The sequence below is a fragment of the Scatophagus argus genome, chromosome 6 (assembly GCF_020382885.2).
Source record: "Scatophagus argus isolate fScaArg1 chromosome 6, fScaArg1.pri, whole genome shotgun sequence".
In the NCBI taxonomy this organism is placed as follows: Eukaryota; Metazoa; Chordata; class Actinopteri; family Scatophagidae; genus Scatophagus; species Scatophagus argus.
The window spans coordinates 19105974-19127471 of record NC_058498.1 but is presented as its reverse complement, the minus strand read 5'-3'; the positions used below and the strand labels follow the sequence as shown (position 1 = coordinate 19127471).

General features: G+C 37.4%; 5 protein-coding genes across 8 annotated transcripts; 3 read left to right on the top strand and 2 right to left on the bottom strand.

The window, feature by feature from the left end:
- Positions 1 to 87: 87 nt before the first annotated feature.
- LOC124060304 (vacuolar protein sorting-associated protein 4B-like) lies at positions 88 to 5754 on the top strand. Of its 2 annotated transcripts, none has more exons than XM_046391089.1 (11): positions 88 to 262; positions 976 to 1087; positions 1191 to 1341; positions 1931 to 1989; positions 2071 to 2190; positions 2266 to 2422; positions 2521 to 2669; positions 2762 to 2843; positions 2959 to 3178; positions 4135 to 4275; positions 4409 to 5754. In XM_046391089.1, the coding sequence occupies exons 1-11, from the start codon at positions 242 to 244 to the stop codon at positions 4508 to 4510; spliced, it is 1314 nt and encodes a 437-aa protein (XP_046247045.1). In that variant the 5' UTR covers positions 88 to 241; the 3' UTR covers positions 4511 to 5754. The 2 variants fall into 2 exon arrangements, with proteins under 2 accessions (XP_046247045.1, XP_046247044.1); XM_046391088.1 differs by lacking the exon at positions 88 to 262 and adding an exon at positions 325 to 408.
- Positions 5755 to 5867: 113 nt separating this feature from the next.
- On the bottom strand, positions 5868 to 10207 carry plekhb2 (pleckstrin homology domain containing, family B (evectins) member 2). Of its 3 annotated transcripts, XM_046391096.1 has the most exons (9): positions 10059 to 10207; positions 9509 to 9533; positions 9256 to 9306; positions 8964 to 9116; positions 8777 to 8879; positions 8568 to 8607; positions 8188 to 8274; positions 7603 to 7720; positions 5868 to 7315 (listed from the first exon to the last, which is right to left on the bottom strand). In XM_046391096.1, the coding sequence occupies exons 3-9, from the start codon at positions 9290 to 9292 to the stop codon at positions 7179 to 7181; spliced, it is 675 nt and encodes a 224-aa protein (XP_046247052.1). In that variant the 5' UTR covers positions 9293 to 9306; positions 9509 to 9533; positions 10059 to 10207; the 3' UTR covers positions 5868 to 7178. The 3 variants fall into 3 exon arrangements, with proteins under 3 accessions (XP_046247052.1, XP_046247051.1, XP_046247053.1); XM_046391095.1 differs by lacking the exon at positions 9509 to 9533; XM_046391097.1 differs by lacking the exon at positions 9509 to 9533 and having other exon boundaries at positions 7603 to 7717.
- Positions 10208 to 10385: 178 nt separating this feature from the next.
- Positions 10386 to 14731, top strand: ing5a (inhibitor of growth family, member 5a). The gene is made up of 8 exons (XM_046391094.1): positions 10386 to 11027; positions 12582 to 12653; positions 12898 to 13064; positions 13293 to 13404; positions 13513 to 13612; positions 13783 to 13918; positions 14062 to 14123; positions 14234 to 14731. Exons 1-8 carry the CDS (start codon positions 10991 to 10993, stop codon positions 14271 to 14273), a joined length of 726 nt encoding a protein of 241 aa, XP_046247050.1. The 5' UTR covers positions 10386 to 10990; the 3' UTR covers positions 14274 to 14731.
- A 632-nt stretch (positions 14732 to 15363) lies between these two features.
- cep19 (centrosomal protein 19) lies at positions 15364 to 17732 on the bottom strand. Its single transcript, XM_046391098.1, has 2 exons — positions 17382 to 17732; positions 15364 to 16922 (listed from the first exon to the last, which is right to left on the bottom strand). Exons 1-2 carry the CDS (start codon positions 17509 to 17511, stop codon positions 16576 to 16578), a joined length of 477 nt encoding a protein of 158 aa, XP_046247054.1. The 5' UTR covers positions 17512 to 17732; the 3' UTR covers positions 15364 to 16575.
- A 178-nt stretch (positions 17733 to 17910) lies between these two features.
- Positions 17911 to 20327, top strand: pigx (phosphatidylinositol glycan anchor biosynthesis, class X). The gene is made up of 6 exons (XM_046391093.1): positions 17911 to 18109; positions 18559 to 18649; positions 18728 to 18863; positions 18969 to 19182; positions 19552 to 19652; positions 19741 to 20327. The coding sequence occupies exons 1-6, from the start codon at positions 18055 to 18057 to the stop codon at positions 19876 to 19878; spliced, it is 735 nt and encodes a 244-aa protein (XP_046247049.1). The 5' UTR covers positions 17911 to 18054; the 3' UTR covers positions 19879 to 20327.
- Positions 20328 to 21498: the final 1171 nt, after the last annotated feature.

Here is a 21498-nt window from a genome sequence, read left to right as displayed (position 1 = left end):
AGAGTCATGATTGAAATGTGTCCTCGGAGCAGCTGATGAAGATAACAATAACATTGTCACGTGACCACCGCGGAAATGACTGTCAACTTTTTCTTGATGCGGAAGAGAACCCATCACGATGTATTACGACTGAAGTTGCTCTAAAATTAAACATAAGTACCAGGTGAAAGGAGGGAGAAAACTGGGATTACAGCTTTATCTTTAGCGACAGATCAAAGTTTGACCCACAAATAAAAACCTGATGGCCGGAAGTAATTTACAGGTGAGTGTCAGACTTATGAACCTATTAGGATAACACCTGGTTACAGAAGACTGTGTCATCAGGCGAGACGTTAACAAGTCGGTCTTTCACCGAGCGAGTAAATGTCTGCTCGTAATCACTTTTCTTTCATAATTGAACTTGTAAAAGTACGTAAATTTAAACGTAAGGCGGAAGCAAAGTTGGTGTCAGGTTTTTTTAAGTGATAACTTTTGGCTTTATTTATAAATATAAATCATGTTGTAAATGTTTTGTGCGTCAGTTAGAAGTTCACGACAACATTGGTGAACAATCCCTTTGGCTGTCCTGTAGACTAGTTTAGTAAATGTTTGATGTACTTAGACATTATTGGAATATTTCTATTTTATGTTACAGAGGAAAATGTAATATTATAAGTATTGACAGTCTAATATAACACCAACCCACATAAAGTCAGTCCTCAGAGAAACTATTTACATTTTTTAGACTTAAAATACGTTTAGCTGACAATCGCCTACTTCTGTACCTTTACTGAAGTGGGATTGTAGGGATTTTAGAGACTTTTACCTGTAATGGATACCTCGACTGTGTTGTATTTGTTCTTTTGTTTTAGTGAGTGACCAAACTATTAGTTTCTCTACTCCCCTTTCAGCACCACTGTATTGAGGCGTCCTATACGAGGTCTTTATATATTTATATACATTTTTTTTCTTTTTCATGTTGTCTGTCATTCTCAGAAAGCTATCAATCTCGCCACCAAAGCTGCAGAGGAGGACAAAGCCAAAAACTATGAAGAGGCCCTCAGATATTATCAGAGTGCTGTGCAATACTTCCTTCATGTTATCAAATGTAAGGAGCTTGACTTGTGACTCCTGTCAGTGTTTGATTTCTGACAGTATTTGTGTGATTTACCTCCACTTCTTCATGGTCTAACTCAGATACTGTGTTGCAGATGAGGCCCAAGGTGATCGAGCAGCACAGAGCATCAGGGCCAAGTGTGCAGACTACCTGGACAGAGCCGAGCAGCTGAAGGAATATCTGAGGAAGAAGGAGAAGAGTCCTCCAGCCAAACCTGTCAAAGAGTCCCAGTCTGATGACAAAGGGTGAGACTGATCATTATGACTGTATTGATCAGTCGTACTGTTTTTTTTACATTTCCACCAACTGTAGATCCCACTGTACCAGGAATCATCATATCGTGTCATGTGTGAGAAAAATGAAACAGGAAGCCACTTGGAAAACATTGCTTCATAATGTTGCTAATAGTCAAAAACTCTACGGAGTACTTTTGATTTTTAAAGACATTATTTCCTTCAAATTTCCTAAATCCTAATGAGTGGAATAAGTAACAGACCTCCCCTGAAACCCACTTAAAGACATTTATAATTGGAAATGTTTTAATGAAGATTTGTTGAAATGTTTGTCCCTGTAGACAAATTTGACATTTTTGTCCATTTCAGTTAATGGAGATTAAAAGTGCACCAAATGAACACTGTCTCGGTTTTCCCAGTAATTAGTACCCAATGACAGAGCCTTTTGGGAACCTCCCAAAAATGTATTTCTAATCATTATCAGGAAAGTGTGGGATTTTAGATGAATGTTACAGCATACCCCTAAAAAATGCAAATCATTGTTCACTGTTCAAAAAAGTGTAAACAAATCACAGTATGGGCTTTTGTCATTTATTTTCAGTGAGGACAGTAGTGAAGGGGAGGACGCAGACAAAAAGAAGTTCCAAAATCAACTCTCAGGTAAGATGATCATTGTCATTGCATGACATTTCTGAAAATAATGAATGCATGAAGTATTTTTCAAACACATGGCTCTCTCAGGTGCCATTGTCATGGAAAAACCAAACATTAAGTGGGATGATGTAGCTGGACTTGAAGGAGCCAAAGAAGCTTTAAAAGAAGCTGTGATCCTGCCCATCAAATTCCCTCATCTGTTCACAGGTACTGAAAACACAAGTCAACATGAAACCTCCTTAAAATGAATAGTATTTAATAATACACTATCTGTTTGTGTAGGAAAGCGAACTCCGTGGAGGGGAATCCTTCTGTTTGGCCCTCCAGGAACAGGGAAATCCTACCTGGCCAAGGCAGTGGCCACAGAAGCCAACAACTCCACCTTTTTCTCCATTTCCTCCTCTGACCTTGTGTCCAAGTGGTTGGGGGAAAGTGAAAAGTGAGGCCCAGGTTCTTCACGTAAAGATAAAATTGGAAATATGATAAACTGACAATAAACTGTTGTTTTTAATTGTTTTACCGTCTGTCTCCCTCCAGGTTGGTGAAGAACCTGTTCACTTTAGCCAGGGAACACAAGCCATCCATCATTTTCATCGATGAGATCGACTCCCTCTGTGGCTCCAGGAGCGAGAACGAGAGTGAAGCAGCGCGCAGAATCAAGACAGAGTTCCTCGTCCAGATGCAGGGTGAGCAAGAGGAGATCGCTTGAAAATGTGAGCTGATATATGTAAAGAAATACTTTGCCAATGAAGTGTAAGAGATGCCCTTCTCCTCTCAGGTGTTGGAAATGATAATGATGGGATCCTGGTCCTGGGGGCCACAAATATACCATGGACACTTGACTCAGCAATCAGGAGAAGGTTAGTTTCACGAATTTGTGTGAAAATAATGCTTGCCTTCTCTTGAAAAAAACAGGTCAGCATGTAAGAGGTTAGATGCTTCAATAGGGCTGATTAAGCCTTTTGCCTGTCTTAGGTTTGAAAAGCGAATCTACATTCCTCTGCCTGAGGAGCATGCGCGCTCCTTCATGTTCAAGCTGCATCTGGGCTCCACTCCTAATAACCTGACAGAGGCAGACTTCATCACTCTGGGCAAAAAGACAGAGGGCTACTCTGGAGCAGACGTCAGTATTATTGTTAGGGACGCCCTCATGCAACCTGTCAGGAAGGTTCAGTCAGCCACTCACTTCAAAAAGGTAAAGAAGACACCGTAACAGTTCACTTGGGCTTAGTAAGACAGGTATCTTAACACCTACTGTACGGATTGCATTGAAATGTGGTACACATATTTCATAACTTTTTATCCAGAGCTATCATCAGGTCAACATTTTATTTTGTACAATACTTTTGCCGGTTTCTAGCTAAATACCTGAAGAAGTATTGACATGTGTTTATTGTGAATTAACATTCTAAACTGAGCTGAATATAAGTTCAGAGTCATGCTGGTTTTTCATTCCCTGCAACTCCATCTCCATCTCCATCGTAGATGGTGGGACTTTAAGAACAAGTAGTTGAACATTTTGTACAATAACATTATTTTCTTTTCTGGTTTGCACAATATATTTTGTATGCACTATTGATACTCTTTTCAACTGTTATCGACTCATTCCTCCTTTAAACCAAAAGCTCAATTCAAACATTATGTTAAACATCTTTGATATGAGTTTGATTCAACTTTAAAATCGCATTCATATTAATTATTAGACCATTCCTGACTTTTCCAGCTTTTCATACACCTTCAGCTGTTTCTCCATTCAAATACAAGCCAGCAGTGCAGTTTAGCACCTAACTTAGTACCGTACATGTTACGTCCTTCATCCTCTTCCCTCTTTTCCAACCATACACACTCTTTCAACTGTCCATCTAAATTAAAACCAGCAATACTGTTTACCATCATCTGAAAATATCCCAGTTCCTCAGTTCTTCCACATCACAGCATTCATTCCTCAATTTCTTCAGAAATTTCCTTCTCTACTTGAAATATTTCCTCACTCTCACAATGCCTTTTTTTGTACAACTACAATATAAATTGTAGTTGTATTATAAATTGTAGTTGTAGGGACAACACAAAGTGTTCATAATACCTAGTATCTAATCTAGTATCTTTTTTTTGTCCTTCTATCCTTCTACACACAAACAAACACTAATTAAGGTCAGTGGGTCATCATGGAACAATCCCAGCATGGTGGTGGAGGACCTCCTGACTCCGTGTTCCCCAGATGATCCCAGTGCCATACAGATGACGTGGATGGACGTTCCCGGGGAGAAACTTTTAGAGCCAGTCGTGAGCATGGTGAGACTTTCAACATTTGCTGCAAACGAAAATATATGCATGTTATCTGATATCTGTCCATCCGTGTTATTGATATACATGGATGACTGCTGTCAATAGCATTAATGTGACGTCTGTGATATATCCCGTGCAGGCTGACATGTTGAGGTCACTGACAAACACCAAACCGACAGTGAATGAACAGGACCTGGAGAAGCTGAAGAAGTTCACTGAGGATTTTGGTCAAGAAGGCTAATAATGCTAATTCTTTACTCATAAACAGGAATGTAACTAGGAACTATTTTCGCCGTCAGTTATGCTTTTGATTATTTGATTAATCTTTTGGTTTATAAAGTGTCTAAAACTGGGAGGAAAGTCCATCACAGGTCACTGGAGCCCAAAGTTCTTAGTTTCTGAGTCTGTTTATTGGTCAAAAATGTAAAAAAAAAAAAAAAAAAGTACATTTTAGGCAGCAACAGAAAACAAGCAGTATTGAGGGTTTTAAGATGTAGTTACCGTAACAGCTAATTAGGGCTGAAAGATATAAGAAAAAGTCATATTGAGATTATTTTGCCAGATATTATGAGTGCAATACTGTATATTTCCCAGTTTTAAAGGAATGGTAATTTTTGCATCATTTACACTGAAAAAAATATATATGCTGTATATTTAAAAACCACTGCAATTCCAATAATGTTTTGATGAATTATTCAGGATTACAGCTAATGTTTTTTTTGTTTTTACTTGAGACTTGACTAATTATTAATCAATAGTCAGATTCTTAATTGATGACTTTTTGTTGATTAACTAATCAAAGAATCAATTTTAACACTAATTATCACTACTTTATCCATCTAGTGAGGCTCGTGGTTACATGTGCACATTTGTTAGGTTACTTAATGGCTTTATTTTGCATGTCTCACGCTATAGTGATAACAATCTTTTTTTTTTTTTTTTTGTAAGGAAACGTACCACTATCACTGTTCCACAATATGTGAGTAGTTAGTGATGTTTCAGTGGATAAATGCACATTTTCAACACATACCTCTTAATATAGATAGTCTAATGGGGGTTATATTTTGCTTAACAAAATCAGTTTGGGTGATGGGATAAATGGGATTTATACAAATTACTAAATAATAAAATACACAAGTTATAAAATGCATGAATTTTATACACATGCAACTTTTACTATTTATTTTTATTTCACTACAGAAAAGATTGTCAATATCAGCTTCAATGGGCCCTTTGGGTTTGTATTGAATTACTAAGGTTAGTGTTTCTAAATTCTGCCTTTGGCCAGAGAACTTATTTATAGGTTGTTTTCTACAGTAATACAGTTTCAACTTTCAGAATTTTGTAGTCACTTATTGTACATTCTGAGTCACATATAGATCCTGTCAATATGTTCCAGTTGTGTTGACATATCTTTATTTGAAAGTTTCTTGTGTGGTTTACAAAGGTGATTTATTGGTTGCATAAATAAAGTTTGTTAAGGTAGTCATTTGCACTTTTTTGTATCCTACATGAACAGAGGTCTGAGGGATGAATAAACCACACAGAACAAAAGCAAAAACAAAAAATGAAACAAAAAAGCCCCACAGGAGTCATTATTAACTTTGCAAATATATTTAATTGTTAAAATACATCTCTTAGTTGATATCTTTATTTTAAATGTAGGGAAGATTATAAGTCAATTAATACATTTGATAAGAGAAATATCATGTTAATTTCACAATTTAAGACATAGAAATGTGACATCAATGTTATGCTGCTTGCCCAAGCTGATCATATGCTGAAATAATTTAGAAATACAAGTCACACACATCTTCTATTAGTGTCATTGGTAAAGATGCTGTTGATGTGTTTGAAAAGCAGACTAAAGAAGATTTCTATTGAGCAGAACTTGCCATTTCAAAATGAATAAATACAGTTATATGAAAAACTGAGAAATCTGACATTATTCAAGTCATCGGGAGTGAAAAAATAAAGTTCAGGCCAATTGAAATACGACTAAATCTTAAGAGACTGATTAACCTGATTGGTATTTGAGCATACCACAAAAAGCCTAATGAAATAAAAGCTAAAATATCAATTCAAACACATTTCAGATGAGAAGTGTGATTCAACAGCTGCCAAAAAAGACCAAAAAAATGAATGCAGATACATGAGTAAGGAGGAGTGATGTCCCTTTTCATTTCAAAGCACATCATGTAAATGCCAGTGTTTCTTCACTCATAGACTTACTTGTGGTGATGGCAACATAGGACATCCAACACAACCACATTCCACCATATAGGTACCTCAAAATGCTACAGTGTTTTTGATTATTGCTTTGTGTGTGTGCACTCCTCTTTACACAACTCTCTACCTCAGCCTGCCTTCACCACAAATAAACTGAGGAGACGAAGAAGCACATTACTCACAACCAAAACCGTAATACACTTAAATCAAAAGTAGATGTACAATACAGAGAGATAAAGACAAAAAAAAAAACCACACACTCCATGAAACTAACTTGAAAACCACCATGAGGACCTGAAATGTACATAAATGAAGTAGTTTCACTTAAAAGTGAGTAATTATCTAATTTTTTGGTTAACACTCATATTCAGACAGCACAAAGTGGCAAACTGTCACACATAGTATAAGAGGATAAGAGAAAGTGCTAACAGTATTTTACACACACACACACACACACACACACACATATATATATATATATATATATATATATACACATACATATATGTATGTGTGTGTGTATATGTATATATAGGACAGACACTGAATAATTTACTGCCCAACACAATCATGCTTCATAGACTCTCAACTCTAGTGATGGCACAGAGAAGAGGCCAAACGCTGCAAATAGGAGGGAAAGGTGTGCTATTAGATGTACATGAATTACATGAATTAAGACACTAGAAGACAGAGAAGAGGGAGCCAAGTGCCAAACCAGTTGCTGCGCCAGCGAGCATGCCTAAAGCCACATCTCCACCGTCATCACGCTGCCGTTCCCGAATAACAACATGGTTCACCCCAGGAGCAGGGTATCCGCCTAGAAAAACCAACAGCAACATGATGTCTCATTAACTTTGAAATGATGACATTGAAACTTAATAAAACCAAAATGTAGGTTGAGATTTTAAGAAATGTCTATACTGTGATACAAAAAATAAGGAAAGTATATCAGTGTTAATCAAAGCATCAACTGAACTAGATAATTTATTGGAGAATAGTATTATATAGTATATACTGTAGTATAGAATATGCTATATTTAGTACCTTACATCTAACATGATGTTTTTCTTCTGCTGATATGCTGTGAAGAGTGCTGTTATTTACCTTGGTACTGGTAAGGATAAGCTACGGCGTACGGCTGCCCGCCAGCAGAGTATACGATCTGTGTAGCATGTGGTGGAGGTGCAACATAGTCTCCATATGGACCAGGGGCATAAACCTGCTGAAAAATGAAAAAGAAAGAGAAAGACTCTGAAGACTCTGTTGATCCTCTCTGGGATGCCAGTACTAGCAAGCCCTTCACATTACTAAAGAGCCTTTTGTTTTAGTGTTGCTGCTTAGTGGAGCTTTTAAATACTTCCATTATTTTACCAGTAGATGGTAGTAGGCTCCAACTTTGTTTGTTGTTATGAAATATTCTTTTCTTTTTGGTTTTACCTGGCTCATTAGCATAGTTTTCCTTTCAGCATTATGTCAAACCAAGCTAATTGTTTAGGACTGTATATACAAGGATAAAAAAGAGTGCAAATTAGCTTGTCTGCTGTTCAGAGATTTACAGAAATGCACTTCATCAATTTATTGAGAAAAAGATAAAATGAAAATATGTTTCATATAGCATTTAAAAGAAACAGCATTAAACTAAACCTTGAACTAATTCTCAGTCAAAAGCATACAGCTTATGTCTTTTACCTGAGGTGGGGGAGCATATTCTGAGTAGGGGGGAGGAGCAGATGCCATCACTTCCTGTGCAAAGCCAATCTGAGGTGCAGCAACCACCTAAAAATAAAAAAAATAACACAAATGACGCCAATTCATCTGAAAACTGAAAATAAATACAAAGAAAACTGATCCACATGATGTTTGGACAAATGGAAATAGTCGAGTATTCTGACAAACGGTCATAAATATGCATCGAACACACTGAGGAAACCACCATAGATAAATAATGAAAACACACGGTATGAGAGCCATTTCACACAGCCAGAATAAAGTGGAGGAAATATCTCTCACTTCCAGCCATAAGTTCTTCAATATCAGAAGCTGTAATTCAAGATGTAGCAGAAACTAACCGTATTAATTCTGGCATCCTGAAGAGCCATGGTCCACGCCCTACAACAAAAAGTGGAAACCATGACATCTCAAATGTAAAATGAAGTTGATTCTGAAACTAAAACACCTAAAACTAAAACATTCAAATTCACCAACACAGATGCAAAAAGAGTAGCCGGAATAATTAATCAAACTGACATAATAGCTCAACATGTATGTGTTGCCTTACAGAGCATCATCTGCACTGTCTGCACACAGGCTGATAACTCGTCCATCTCTGCACACTATCTGGAGCAAGGCATCACGCATCTTCCCCTCTGGAGGGTTCAGCTCTGAGAAGCAGGACAAACAGGGACATGGAGCATTTAAAACTTAAGTGTGAGGCAATTACATCATCGTGCGACTGTGACAAGTACCTTGACATGCAGCAGAGTTGCGGATGTTAATGCAGTCGACCCTCATGTGGATGTCATCCTCCATGTCACGCCGTTGTTGATCATTATAGAACACAAGTCGTCCATCAGACCAGAGGTCAAACCAGTTTCTTTTCCACCGACGCAGTATGGTACCTTTAATGAAAATGTGCAATAGTCAACTTAAATCTAAACATCTTACAGTATTTTTCCAATTTGGATGGTAGACAATACTTATTAAATATTAAAGAATTAAATACTGTTGAAACTGTTAGGGCTATATATGGCTACTCACTTTGTCGATGAAGCCAACCACTCTTTACCATAGCCATTTTAGAGTCAACACCTAAATATACAAGACAGACGGTATTTGTTAGTAAGGAAATATACCACAGATAAAATTAAGACTTTGACTATGACTGGGCGTGGCCAAGTCAAACAAACCTCGTGACTACTGTTAACACTGGAAGCTCAGGTCCACAGTGACATTTTCAGAGAAAAAGGACAACAGAAAATCTATAAAGAAGTGAGCACAGGGGTCTTCTTACCTGACGACTGACGTTACTGATTTAGCTATCGTTTTAGATATAATAAGAAAAAAAACACACAAAAAACACCTCAAAACGAGATTATGCATTGCAATTTATTATGATGCGTTTCACTCCATACAGCTTTTAATCGCCACAGTAGTAGGGGGTAACGTTAGATATCGAATAGTCTAGTGCCAGGACAATCAATTAGTCGGTCAGTTCTTTTAGTTTTCATTGCACGTTAGCTAACCAAACTAACGGTAACCGATAATGGCTTCAAGTAACAACGGCCCAGTTGTGAGTAGGCCATCCTCGCTACTTATTAGTGTAAACTAGAATGGAGAGACATGATAACCCATCAATCAACTGATTCAATTCATAAGTTTATCTTGGGTTCATCTTCCGATTCCAAACGCAATCGGAGTTAGCTAACGGTAACTAACGCTATTTGCTTAAAAATGTCGGTAGCAAATTGGCGTCTTAGTTCATCATGTTCATAGTTAGCTAAAACATAAACGGGTCCTTACAGCATTGGTTAGTAAAAGTGTCGTGTAATTTGTTTACTTACTTGATTATTTGTAACGCTATGTTTTAAGAAAAATAAAGTCTTTCGTGAGGAACAGTAAACGCGGAAGTAAGCTGTACGAAAAAGACGATGCCCTCCTTGGACTCAAAAAGCCCGACCAATACGCGGATGGAAGACACAGTCTGTCTACAGCCGTGAGTGTTTCGTCGACAGTCGCTGTTTACTCCGCCCACAGGGCATCTTCACTGACATCCAGGGTCTTTGGAGTATTTCATGACGTAACCTATCAGCTGACAGTTTTGGAAAGTGCCAGCAAACACGGCGTGGGCGCGCTCGTGTGTGTTTTCACTGCACGTTCCTTCTTGGTGGCCTTGCTTTGTGCAGATACCTGTGTTCAACATGGGTATTACCGAAACATAATGGAATGAACGTAATGGTATTCAACAGCCATCAAATGATTATCATATAGATTGTTTGTAATTGCGAATGTAGCTAATTGCCCTTTGGGCAACCGTTTCAGAGGTGAAATTGATATTTTCTAATTTGAGTGACGTACACACTGAAACGGTAAAGGTGAATTGCCGGTGCAGCACTGGAAATCAGGAGCGAATATTACGAACTGGTATCAGCGCAGAAAGTAAATTGAACTGAGAAAAGTTTATTTGATTTATGTGGCGTGGGACACAACCGCTCAGTACACTGCCATCTGCGCATGCGAGCCACAAGCTCATACAAGCAGAAAAGTTGTATCCTGTACAGATTCCGAGTGCATGTGTGCTGGAGGGAAACTGATTCTGTGTAACTGCAGTAGTCCCCGTTGTTTTATTACCGCTCGGAAAAGCCTGCGAGTGCAGACAGAATCAACTATCTCCAAGACACTGACCGACGGGCAACCCAAGGTGATAAAACAAGCTCACTGGCGAACAATTTCAGAGCTACAGAGAGCAACGCTGAAGCTACCCAGCTAACCTGAAATGGCGACGGCAATATACTTGGAACATTACCTTGACAGTGAGTATCCAAAGATACACCCAATTTATATTGACATTTTGAACATCTTAGGCCTGTTTGAGGATTAGTTATTACTGTATCGAGGACTTTTTAGCTTGGCGGGTGACTCACGGATCACAGTGCTTTAGCAACGAGGTTAGCTATTAGACCATGTCTCGCCAGCTAACTGATTAGCATTGCTATATAACCATCGGCAGAATAAAGTTGGACAAACTTAGTGAATGGTGTTAAATTTACTCAAGGGACTGATATACGAATTAAATGGACAGTTGTCACATTTATCAAGAGTTGACGTTAACCGTTTGTAGTTAGCCATGGTGTCAGTTTCCTGTTCTGTCACACGTAAATATTAGCTGCTAGGTGACTAGCAACTAGCAATGGTTTTATAAGGTTGTTTCACAAGTTATTTCCATGCGCAGCGTTTAAACGTTTTGACTGTGTCCATTTTCGTCAACGTAAGCGCTGGCTTTAGGATAGCAGATGTGCATTTGCAACCTGTTGGTAACTGCGTTTACTGTAAGCAGTTACGCGCCGGGGCGGGGTGTTTGAAGTGCGTCACATAATGTCACGGCGAGCACACAAGCTCTGACACACTTTGAGAAAGGTTGAACAATATTTGTCTTACTATGGTCCGGAGCCAACTCACTCTTGTGTGTTTTTGTGGTAAATATTTAACATATTATGGCACATTCACTTATCTAACGGCACATTCACTGATGAATATCTATGCATGAATGGATATTAACCATATTAACCAAATACTTGCTGAATGTAAATGATGGTGAATGCATTGCAAGACATCTTAAGAAAATCTCAACAGTTCACCCTGTTTTGTTTTGTTTATTTTAAACTTTTAGTTATAGGCACATACATTTTAAAATTTAATGTGATCCATTTCTGAACAGCAGTTAATTCATTATAATGCAACTGATGGCAAAGAATTTCCCCTCATTCCTTTGAGTTCATTTAAAACTGTATTAAAGGAATAGTGAGAGTTGTTTTGTTTTTAGTGTGGTTGTATGAGGTACTTGAATAGCCACAGTGTATTGCCTACAGATGGAGGATGGCATGCCCCCGGTTTGGAGAGGTAAACACAGAAGTATGCTTTGCTGCTGCTCCTGTACAAAACACTACATTGCTTGACTTCAGTGATAGTACTCCTTTTTTCTCTTGTCCTCCAAACTGGGAGTGAGTGACCGCTGACTGTGGATGAGAACTTAATGTAACCTCAGCACCAATTGTCCCCTGAACTAATTTATGTATTTGATTTTGTACTATTCAGTTGTAGTTGTGTTTTTGAGATTCCAAAACCATAAGAACGCGGAGCTTAAAGATTTAATAGGTCTATGGAGCTGCAGCATTAAGTGATTTTTGTCAGTGTCACACACACAGTCATTTGGTTTAATGTTACATTATTATCAAAGGAATGATTGTTGCAGGGTTTTAAAAATTTAGAATAACACAAGCTACAGTGTATGGACACTCACGGACATTAGGTGCATTTTATTTTCAAATAAAGAGCCTCCCTCATCTTTGTGTCAATCTCCTTTCTAGGTATTGAAAATCTGCCTTGTGAACTACAGAGAAATTTTACTTTGATGCGGGACCTGGACAACAGGACTGAAGGTGATCATTTCATCTCCTAAAGTTATTACCTACATTGTTATTACTTGTGCATGTCCTGTTTTGACTTGTCTAAATGTCTGCTTTGAAAGCATTTCTGTTAGCTATAATAACTGAAAACGTTTGAAAAATGTGCAAGGTCTAGAAGTGTAACTTATTTGTGTTTTTACCCTGTCAAACCAGCAACATAAGGACTGTGCAGTCAATATGGCATTTCCAGTACTGTAATAATTGTGTCGTTGTGCAGAAAAGAAAGGAGAGATTGAAAAACTGGCTGAAGAGTACATCGCAACGGTGAAAAACTTGGCCTCTGAGCAGAGAGTGGAACACTTGCAGAAGATAGAAAATGCCTACAGCAAGTGCAAAGAGTTCAGTGATGACAAGGTCCAACTTGCAATGCAGACATATGAAATGGTCAGTCCATAACTTACTGGTATTTGGTTCAGTTGTCATTTCTTTGGATTTCCTGTCAGTTATCTAGTGTCAGTATTATAGAGGTTTTATGTAGTCAGCATGTTGGAAATAGATATTTTACATGATACGTTCTTGTATTAAATTGATTTTATAAAGTATATTCCTTATTTGCAAATGAAAGCATACACTAGGTCAGGTCCTAATCTCTGTGAAATCCTTTTACTGCAGGTGGACAAACATATCCGCAGACTGGATGCAGATCTTGCACGGTTTGAGAATGAGCTAAAGGAGAAACTGGAAGTGAGTGGCTACGAAAGCACAGAGGGAAGAGGAGTGAAAAGTAAGTTGAGTAACTGAAAGGCGTCCATTGTAAGACATTGTGAAACCGATTGATGTGCATCTGTATCTGCCAATATTATATTATTATATATATATTATTATATAACAGAGGGTGATTCCCGAGGAATGAGGGAGAAGCGTGGATCCAGGGGACGAGGAAGAAAAGGCTCTGATGAAGATTCTCCCAGAAAGAAAAAGATGAAAAACAGGTAATTTTTGGATGGCAGCTTCCAGAATCTGCACTACACGATTTTATTGGACCTGAAAATCGTCCATTTGTCACACCAGTGTTAGTTATTCCGACTACCAATAACTTCTCAATTTGATCTCTAATAAATCATGTTTAATTCTAACTGTGTGTATTATGTTGGACCTTTAGCCCAGACTTGAGTGACGCTCTCCTGCCTATGCAACCATCTGATGTTTTGGACATGCCAGTGGATCCCAATGAGCCTACATACTGCCTGTGCCATCAGGTGTCATATGGCGAGATGATTGGATGCGATAACCCTGATGTAGGTTTTCAGTGTTTCTTCTTTTGCTAATATCTAATTTGTTGGTTTAAATTTTGGTTTCTTTACCATTGTAACCTGTTACAGATTACAGACCTGAGGCTACAGATTCTTAATACTGATATTGTTTTTTTTTTATTCTTCAGTGTCCGATTGAGTGGTTTCACTTTGCTTGTGTAGATCTGGCCACAAAACCCAAAGGAAAATGGTAAGAACATTGAATTAGTTCAAAAGACGTTAACCCGGAGTTGTTTTTAGCATTATCATTATCGTCCATGGCTTAACATCTTTTCTTTCTCCCTCTCTTAAATCTCTCAGGTTTTGTCCGAGATGCACCCAAGACAAGAAGAAAAAATGAGATTTTTTTTAATCTCAGAAGTGCTTAACTCATAGTGTATGTATTTTTGATGTAGTTTAATAGTGTAATATAAATATATACATATTCAGTTCCTAAAGCTCTCCATAGAAATGGTGGGGTCATACAGCGATTTTTGTTTTTTAAAGGCCTAATCTGGATTTGGAGTATAGCTGCCCCTGTGGCACCATTAGATGCTATTATGATTGTTTCATTGGATTTAAGACAGCTGTCTTTGTCTAATACTTTCAAAATCAGTAATTCACCTGCGATTTGGGTACTCTGAGTAAAGTCTGGGCAGTGGAGTTAAAAATAGCAAGATTGTTACCATCAGAAAGTCCTTCCTTTTATAACTCATGATGTGTTAATTACTAATGTACTCAAAAATCCGGGATTGTGGCTTGAGCATACTTGAAATGACAATTTTATAAAAAAAAAAAAAAAAAGTCTATTTTTTAAAAGAAAAAAAAAAAATTAACAGCCTGCTGAGAATTTACAAATTTCAACACCTAAATCCTTGCCAAATTTTGGTGGTAAAAGGAGTTATGTGTCAGATTTTCAGTTACCTACCTCCTTAGGGAATACATCAGTACTGCACAAATGACTGCAATTGATACCAGTGTAAAAATTGTTTTGATGAGCTTAAACCAAACAAGCAAGGCAATGTCAATTAATTCTTTGAAAAAAAAAAATTATTTGTGACATTTTTGAATGTATTGTGGTACTTCTGGTCAGTCAGTCAGTGTCCCATGTCAACTGAATGCGGTATTTAAGCACTTTGAATGAAAATTTCCCCTGAAGAGGTTATGAAGAGGTTGATATTGCAGGCTTGGTTTTATGATTTAGTTTCATTTAAAACTCTGCCTAGTGCATCACTTCAGACCATATGGAAATATATATATATATATGTTTTGTATGATATGAATCAATATTTTGTGGACACATTTTTTTTCCAAAGATATATTCGTTGTATTGCTTACTTACTGGTGTGCACTCAAATTTTATTTAATAGGATTTTAGCCTCTTCTTTCGTATTCAACTGTGAATATCACTTGTTTAGTGTAAGTCACAAATAAAAGAGCCAAAGTCTTTGTATTTTGAAAATTTCAGTTTTTTATAACAAATAAATATTCCCTGTTATTCATGCATTATTCAATTCATTCCAGTTCGAAATAGAACATGTTATGTATGCATTTGAAATTACCACAGGGCATTCACCAACATCATTTGACTTTCACACATTTTCCCATTTATCTCTATTTTTGAAATGCTGAGTGTTTCTCTGTGGAAACTATTGTGAAGTCCATTGAGGTCCATGGATATTGCAGAATAACTAACACAAATGTTCAGTCCCGACTGCATTGGGGCTTGCAGCTGTAATTTCAATTGGAGAGATCTCAAGAAAAGCCAAAATATCATGGGGGGCTAATTGGGGAAAACAATGTTACTGATGCTTTAAGTGAAATGGCAAACCATTGTTAAACCAGTGGGTGCTTGTATCTCCTGTATTTATTGCTGTTGTCATCTAGGAATGCTGTCAAGTGGTTGGTGTCCTATTTGTCTGTTCAGCCACTACTATGGCTGTCCCTAATTAGTGTACTAATTCTTACTAATCTAAAATTCTAGTCGTTGCCAGAACCATTGAAACATACATTCACTTGCCAGCTTATTAAGTACAGCTAGCTAAAATGAATGAAGTCTAATAAAACAATCCTGTACTGAATTCTGCCCTCATGGAGGTTAGAGTGTTCACTGTTAAATGAAACCGTTTCAGACATTCTGATTCAATTTGATGGCTGTTTTGAAGCTTTAGTTTACAGCGCTGTTGGATTCTGCTGTTCTACTGTGTGGTGTTTCTAATATTTGGTCTGCTCTTATTCAAATGAATAGAGTGGGCAAAATATTAGAAACACTTTTCAGTGCAACGTGGCACGATTCAACAGTGTTTTAACTATAGCTGTGCAAATGACTGTAAAATTGAATCACCAGCCCCCTGATAAAATGGTTTGAATAAAAGCTGGACATTATCATCTTCATGAAGGTACAATGTACAGTTCAGACTCCATTAGCTTTCAGTAACCAATAAACTGGCACCAAAGTGTATATACTTACTAAATTGCAAGTAGATCCTTCCTAAAAAGCTCTAGTTAACATGTTCATGGGTTTAGATGGATATGAAGCACTGTGGTAAAGTTCAGTTGTGTCACATGTTCCTGTTATCTCACAGAACATCAGTATGTCAGGTGATTGACAATCTGCACTCTGAAAGGTTAAACTCCATCAATCAAGGGATTGGAAAACTGTTTTAAAATCCGTCATCAGAATCGTCATCCCAGCTGCACTTTTCTTGTGTGGTCTTGTTGAAGTCAATCTCCAGGTCGTAAACAAAGTTAGGATCATCTTTGCGCCTCCGATTCCTCTCAAACAGTTCGTCCATTTGGCCCTTCTTGCGAGCCAGTTCCTCATCGTCCAGTTTGTTCAGATCTTCGTCGGGATCCAGGCGAAACGAAGCCAGACTGTGCTCCAAACTGAAGCCCTGCAAGTGATCTCGCAGGATGATGTGAAGCTTCTCCAGCTGGCTCTGGGACACACCCTCCAGGTAATCCCTGTGTCGAGGGTGGTTCTTCAGCCTTTCAGCGGCCATGCTGTAGTCTGGGGGTTACGGAGAGAGAGGGAATCAAGAATTCACACTGTGTGTACAGGCGGTCAGATTAACTTTAACCGGGTCTCTAATTGACTCCGTATTACTCCCACATTGTGAGCATTCTGTATATATTAGGTACAGTGCATACAACTTACTAGATGTGGTAGTTCATCAGAAAAAATATTTTGATAAAGGAAACATTTGGGAATATATAAATCATGAGTGCATAACATCAACTGAAATTTGAGGTATAGAGAGCCCACGACAACACAGAGACTCGGGATTAGACAGAAATTAAGGTCCTTGCAGTTTATATAGTGCTTTATTGGTAAATATGTACGTAAAAATGCAGTTAACGTTAATAAAAAAAACATTTTTTAAACATGCCACAGATTAAGTGAAAATTATTATACGAGTTAAGGAAACTGTGTGCACTTGTTATTCGCAGAATAATTGTGTCGCCTTACCAGAGTACTTTGAGAAGTTGCGCACAGGTATTATTCTTTTTCGCACTGTTTTGGTTTCCTTGTTTTCATAAATTAAAACTATAGAGGGGGGACTGAACTGCACTCCACATCGTTTTGCCTCGAAGCTCATCTTCTGTTAAGATCTCTAACGGACCTATTTTCAACTGGTCTCCACTTGGAGTTCAACGATAAACTATCAGATCACTGTAACCATAATAACTATAATACTTGATGAGCATTTTATATCTGAGTCCAAATTAACAACCTAACTAAAAATAACGAGCTTGAGGACGGTCTTTAGACGTTGCCTTGGTGCCTACTGCTATTCAGTGTCTGACCTTTCTGTCTTCACCGAAGCCTGTTTATATTTGGAGAAATATCTAAAGTTGCTATTGCTTCATCTGAATCACATCATTGATTGATGATTCGCTGATTAAACATTTAATGTTTAATACATTATTATTACCTCGCAGCTGTTCCACAATGTCCGTTTATTTTTCTTTCTAGTCAGGGAGTATCAGAACTTCCCTAAAACTACAAAGGGGTCCTTCGAGCTCTTCTTCCGTAAACAATTTAAAAGAGAGCACCAAGTAACCTACCATAGCTGTACTTAGATAAATCGAATACTACACGAGCTGTATAAAGCTTGTTGTAGTTCAGCATTAGTATTTTAATGTATTTTGTACTCTTATCTGTGTTGGCTTTGTTATCGGCATGTCATTGTGAGGGTAAGGTGTATTATCGGACTTCCTGTGCTAAATCGGATGTTCACTAGCAGACGATACCTTGTGTGTCACCAAAACATAATTTTGGTTGAAACTCATCTCTTCTCTTACTATGCACGAGAGCAGTACAAAGCGAGATTGAATGGAAAATAAAACAAAAACTAATTGTTATTTCATTGGTCTGTTAGTCATAATTAGGCTGCAGTTTTACATTCAAAACTAATTTCTCCGTCCTGTATTTGATTTTTAATTATGTCTTTTGTATCTGGCTGTTGAACCAACTTTTCTCATCTTTTTAATGACTTGTTCAGAACAATGGAAAATAAGCTAATATCTTAGCTAATAAGCTAATACTTAAATCAGCCATAAATGTATTATTACATTTGAAATTGCCATTACCATTACCGTACATTCTTGTGGTATTGACCAATACAGTCTACATATTTTTGCAGATGAGAAGAAAGAAAACCACTGTGGTCTTCTGAGGCAGTTGCTTGAATCCTCACAGGTTTCGGTGGAGATCCACAAAAAGGGTTTTCACAGGTATTTTCAAACATGGAACAATAACCATCTAAGGCTCACTGTGTGTGGAATGAGAAAGTGATTTCTGGTATGTTTTAGGGAAGTGGTAACCACTATCGAGCTTGGCCCTGATGTGCTCAGCTGGGTCAGAGTTTTGCTACTTCATAGATGGCCCAGAGGTATATACCTTGATCCATACCAACTTGCAACTCTGAGCGATCAAAGTGATTGGCATGTAAGAATGGCACTTTGACAATAAATTGCACATTTGTGGAAATAAATACTACAAACCACATTCATGCACGTACGTATTAATTATTTACATATTCACCTGTGTAAGATATTACTAGATTCATCCATTGACCTAGAAGTGCCTGCTCACAAGACTTCAGGATTTGTCGCTTACGTGTACCCCACCTCTGATGGACCAACTCCTGGACTATTAAAAGTAGCGATTCCCATACACGGTCGCTACCATGAGCCCTCTTTTGATGGGAAAGCATTTACGTCTGTTGACCTAGAACCCTCAGAGCTGCTGCTGCGGACTGAAACATGTAAGTGGATCTTATTTATTCTGTAACCATATATGTCTGGCTTCTCAGAAACAAGTAACCAAATATGTTTTTAATATACCTCATAAGTTAACTGTTAGGAAATATTTTCTAGCTCCTGTGCTTTACAACTTTGCGGTTTTGCCAACCTTAAATGATTCAGGACTTGAGCTTAAACTACAAGTTAAAATACCTGATAATCAAGCTTAATGGGTTAATATTTGAATATACTACTAACCTCAATGGTTACAACAATAACTTGACTATGAAAAGCCTTTTATGTTGGCTGACAGAAACACCTTATGAAGAATGTAGGTGATGGATAGAGAAAGTGATTGCTTGTCTTCATCTAAACTTATCTCTTCCTTATAGGTAAGCAGCTCAACAACTTCGAGCCTCATACTGTCATGAACGCCCCCTGTACTGCAGACAATTCAAGCATGTGTCTGTGGGTTAAACTCCACAATCAGCAGGTGACTTTCTTTGCATCTTACTTAGTTAATACTCACTGTCTGTTATTCCTTTTCCTTTATCACTCAAAATGTATCTTGTGTCCTGTAGGAGCAAGGCCCTGCGATTTTACAGTTTCCAGTTGGTGACGGCTCTTTGGTGACATCTGTATGTGGTGGAACTCTTCTAATCACAGTGGTGTGTTGTGTTGCACTGTCCAAATACGTGTGGGAACACCGAATCATTTAAACACTGATGGTCAACTTATCTTTTGTTAAAAAGCTTATGGGCTTGTTATTTTTTAGTTTGGTCTGATCCCAGGGTTTTTGGGCATAACTGGGATCAAAGTCTTAGAGCACCTTATCTTCTGAGGTACTGCAAACAGAGAGCAGATCTATTTAACATCAGGTCAGGTTCCTAGTTTTACTCTGCAAAGTAATGCAGATAATCCACTTAACCTGGTTGTTGGAATAGGTTCCAAGTACTGTAAGTAAACTTCTTTGTTTTGGTCAGGTCTCAAAGTTGTGTGCAAGATTTTCCCATTATAAAGCAGTGTATGGTAAGATGACGCTTATTTATTGAGTTTGAAACACTTAAATCAAGAATGTCTGTGGCCACAAAACATTTTCTTAGGATGTCTTTTATCCCAACTGTAAACAATATTTTAAACTCCAAAAAATAAAAAGCAAAGAACTGTGTTGATTTGTGTCATGTTGAACTAAAGACATTTCCTGTTTTGTGTTGACAATGACATTTTGTCAGAAAAGTCACACTGGAAAGTGTAATTGCAGAGTCACAAAGCTACAGTGCATGTGAACACCACACTACAGACAGTAATGGTAAAACACTGAGCTATGAGGCTGCGTATGAGGTTCTTGTACTTTATTTGAGTATTTCCATTTCGTGCTACTTTATACTGTACTGCTCCACTACATTTTTTGGACAGCTTTAGTTACTAGTTAGTAGATTTACATTATTTATTATTATTATTATTATACAAAATCAACAAATAAATATCAGTGTATTATTAGGGATTAAGCTACCTGGCAGTATGTTAATTAGTCAAATTTAGCTCCAGCTTTACCATTTTTAACATGTCTGATGTTTACATAAATGTGCATCATCAACTATAATCTAGTTATATATATATATATATATATATATATATACATATATATATATATTCTGAAACAGACTATTCTGCATAATGAGTACTTTTACTTTTTATATTTTAAGTATATTTTGTTACCGCTACTTCAGTAAATGCAGGACCTTAACTTGTAATATGGCATTTTTACACTATAGTATTTCTGTTTTTACTGAAGTCGAAGACCTGAGTACTTATTCCACCACTGATTGTTGCACATTCTACAAATTCACATTACTTGAAATTCTGTTGGAGATCCTAAAGTTTTTAAAGATACCAAATATCTCAGGCTGCATAATTTAGAAGTGTGTATAAGGGTTACAGTGCAAAAGATATCATATCAATATTTCCATTTAATAGGATGGAGCAACCACAACAACACAGTCTGGGATCTGAGGATTTCACTCAATGTACTCATTGTGTAGCTTCAATGAAGAGTCGAACAAGTGGATATGTACAAATACATAGAGATGATGCTGTCAGACAGTATGTTCTTGATGATCTTTATGCTATGTAAAGGGAAAACTGGATGTTAAGGACTTTGAATGATAGCATATCTAATATGCTCCTCTGGTATTCCATTTTCATAGATCACACAGAAATAAATCTTAAAATTATAACTAAATATATATCCCAGACAAGTCCAGTTTGCAGGAATGGCTCTATGATACTTGAACAGGTTTGGGGTTTAATACTTTCACCCTCCAGCTGATGAAAAGTGT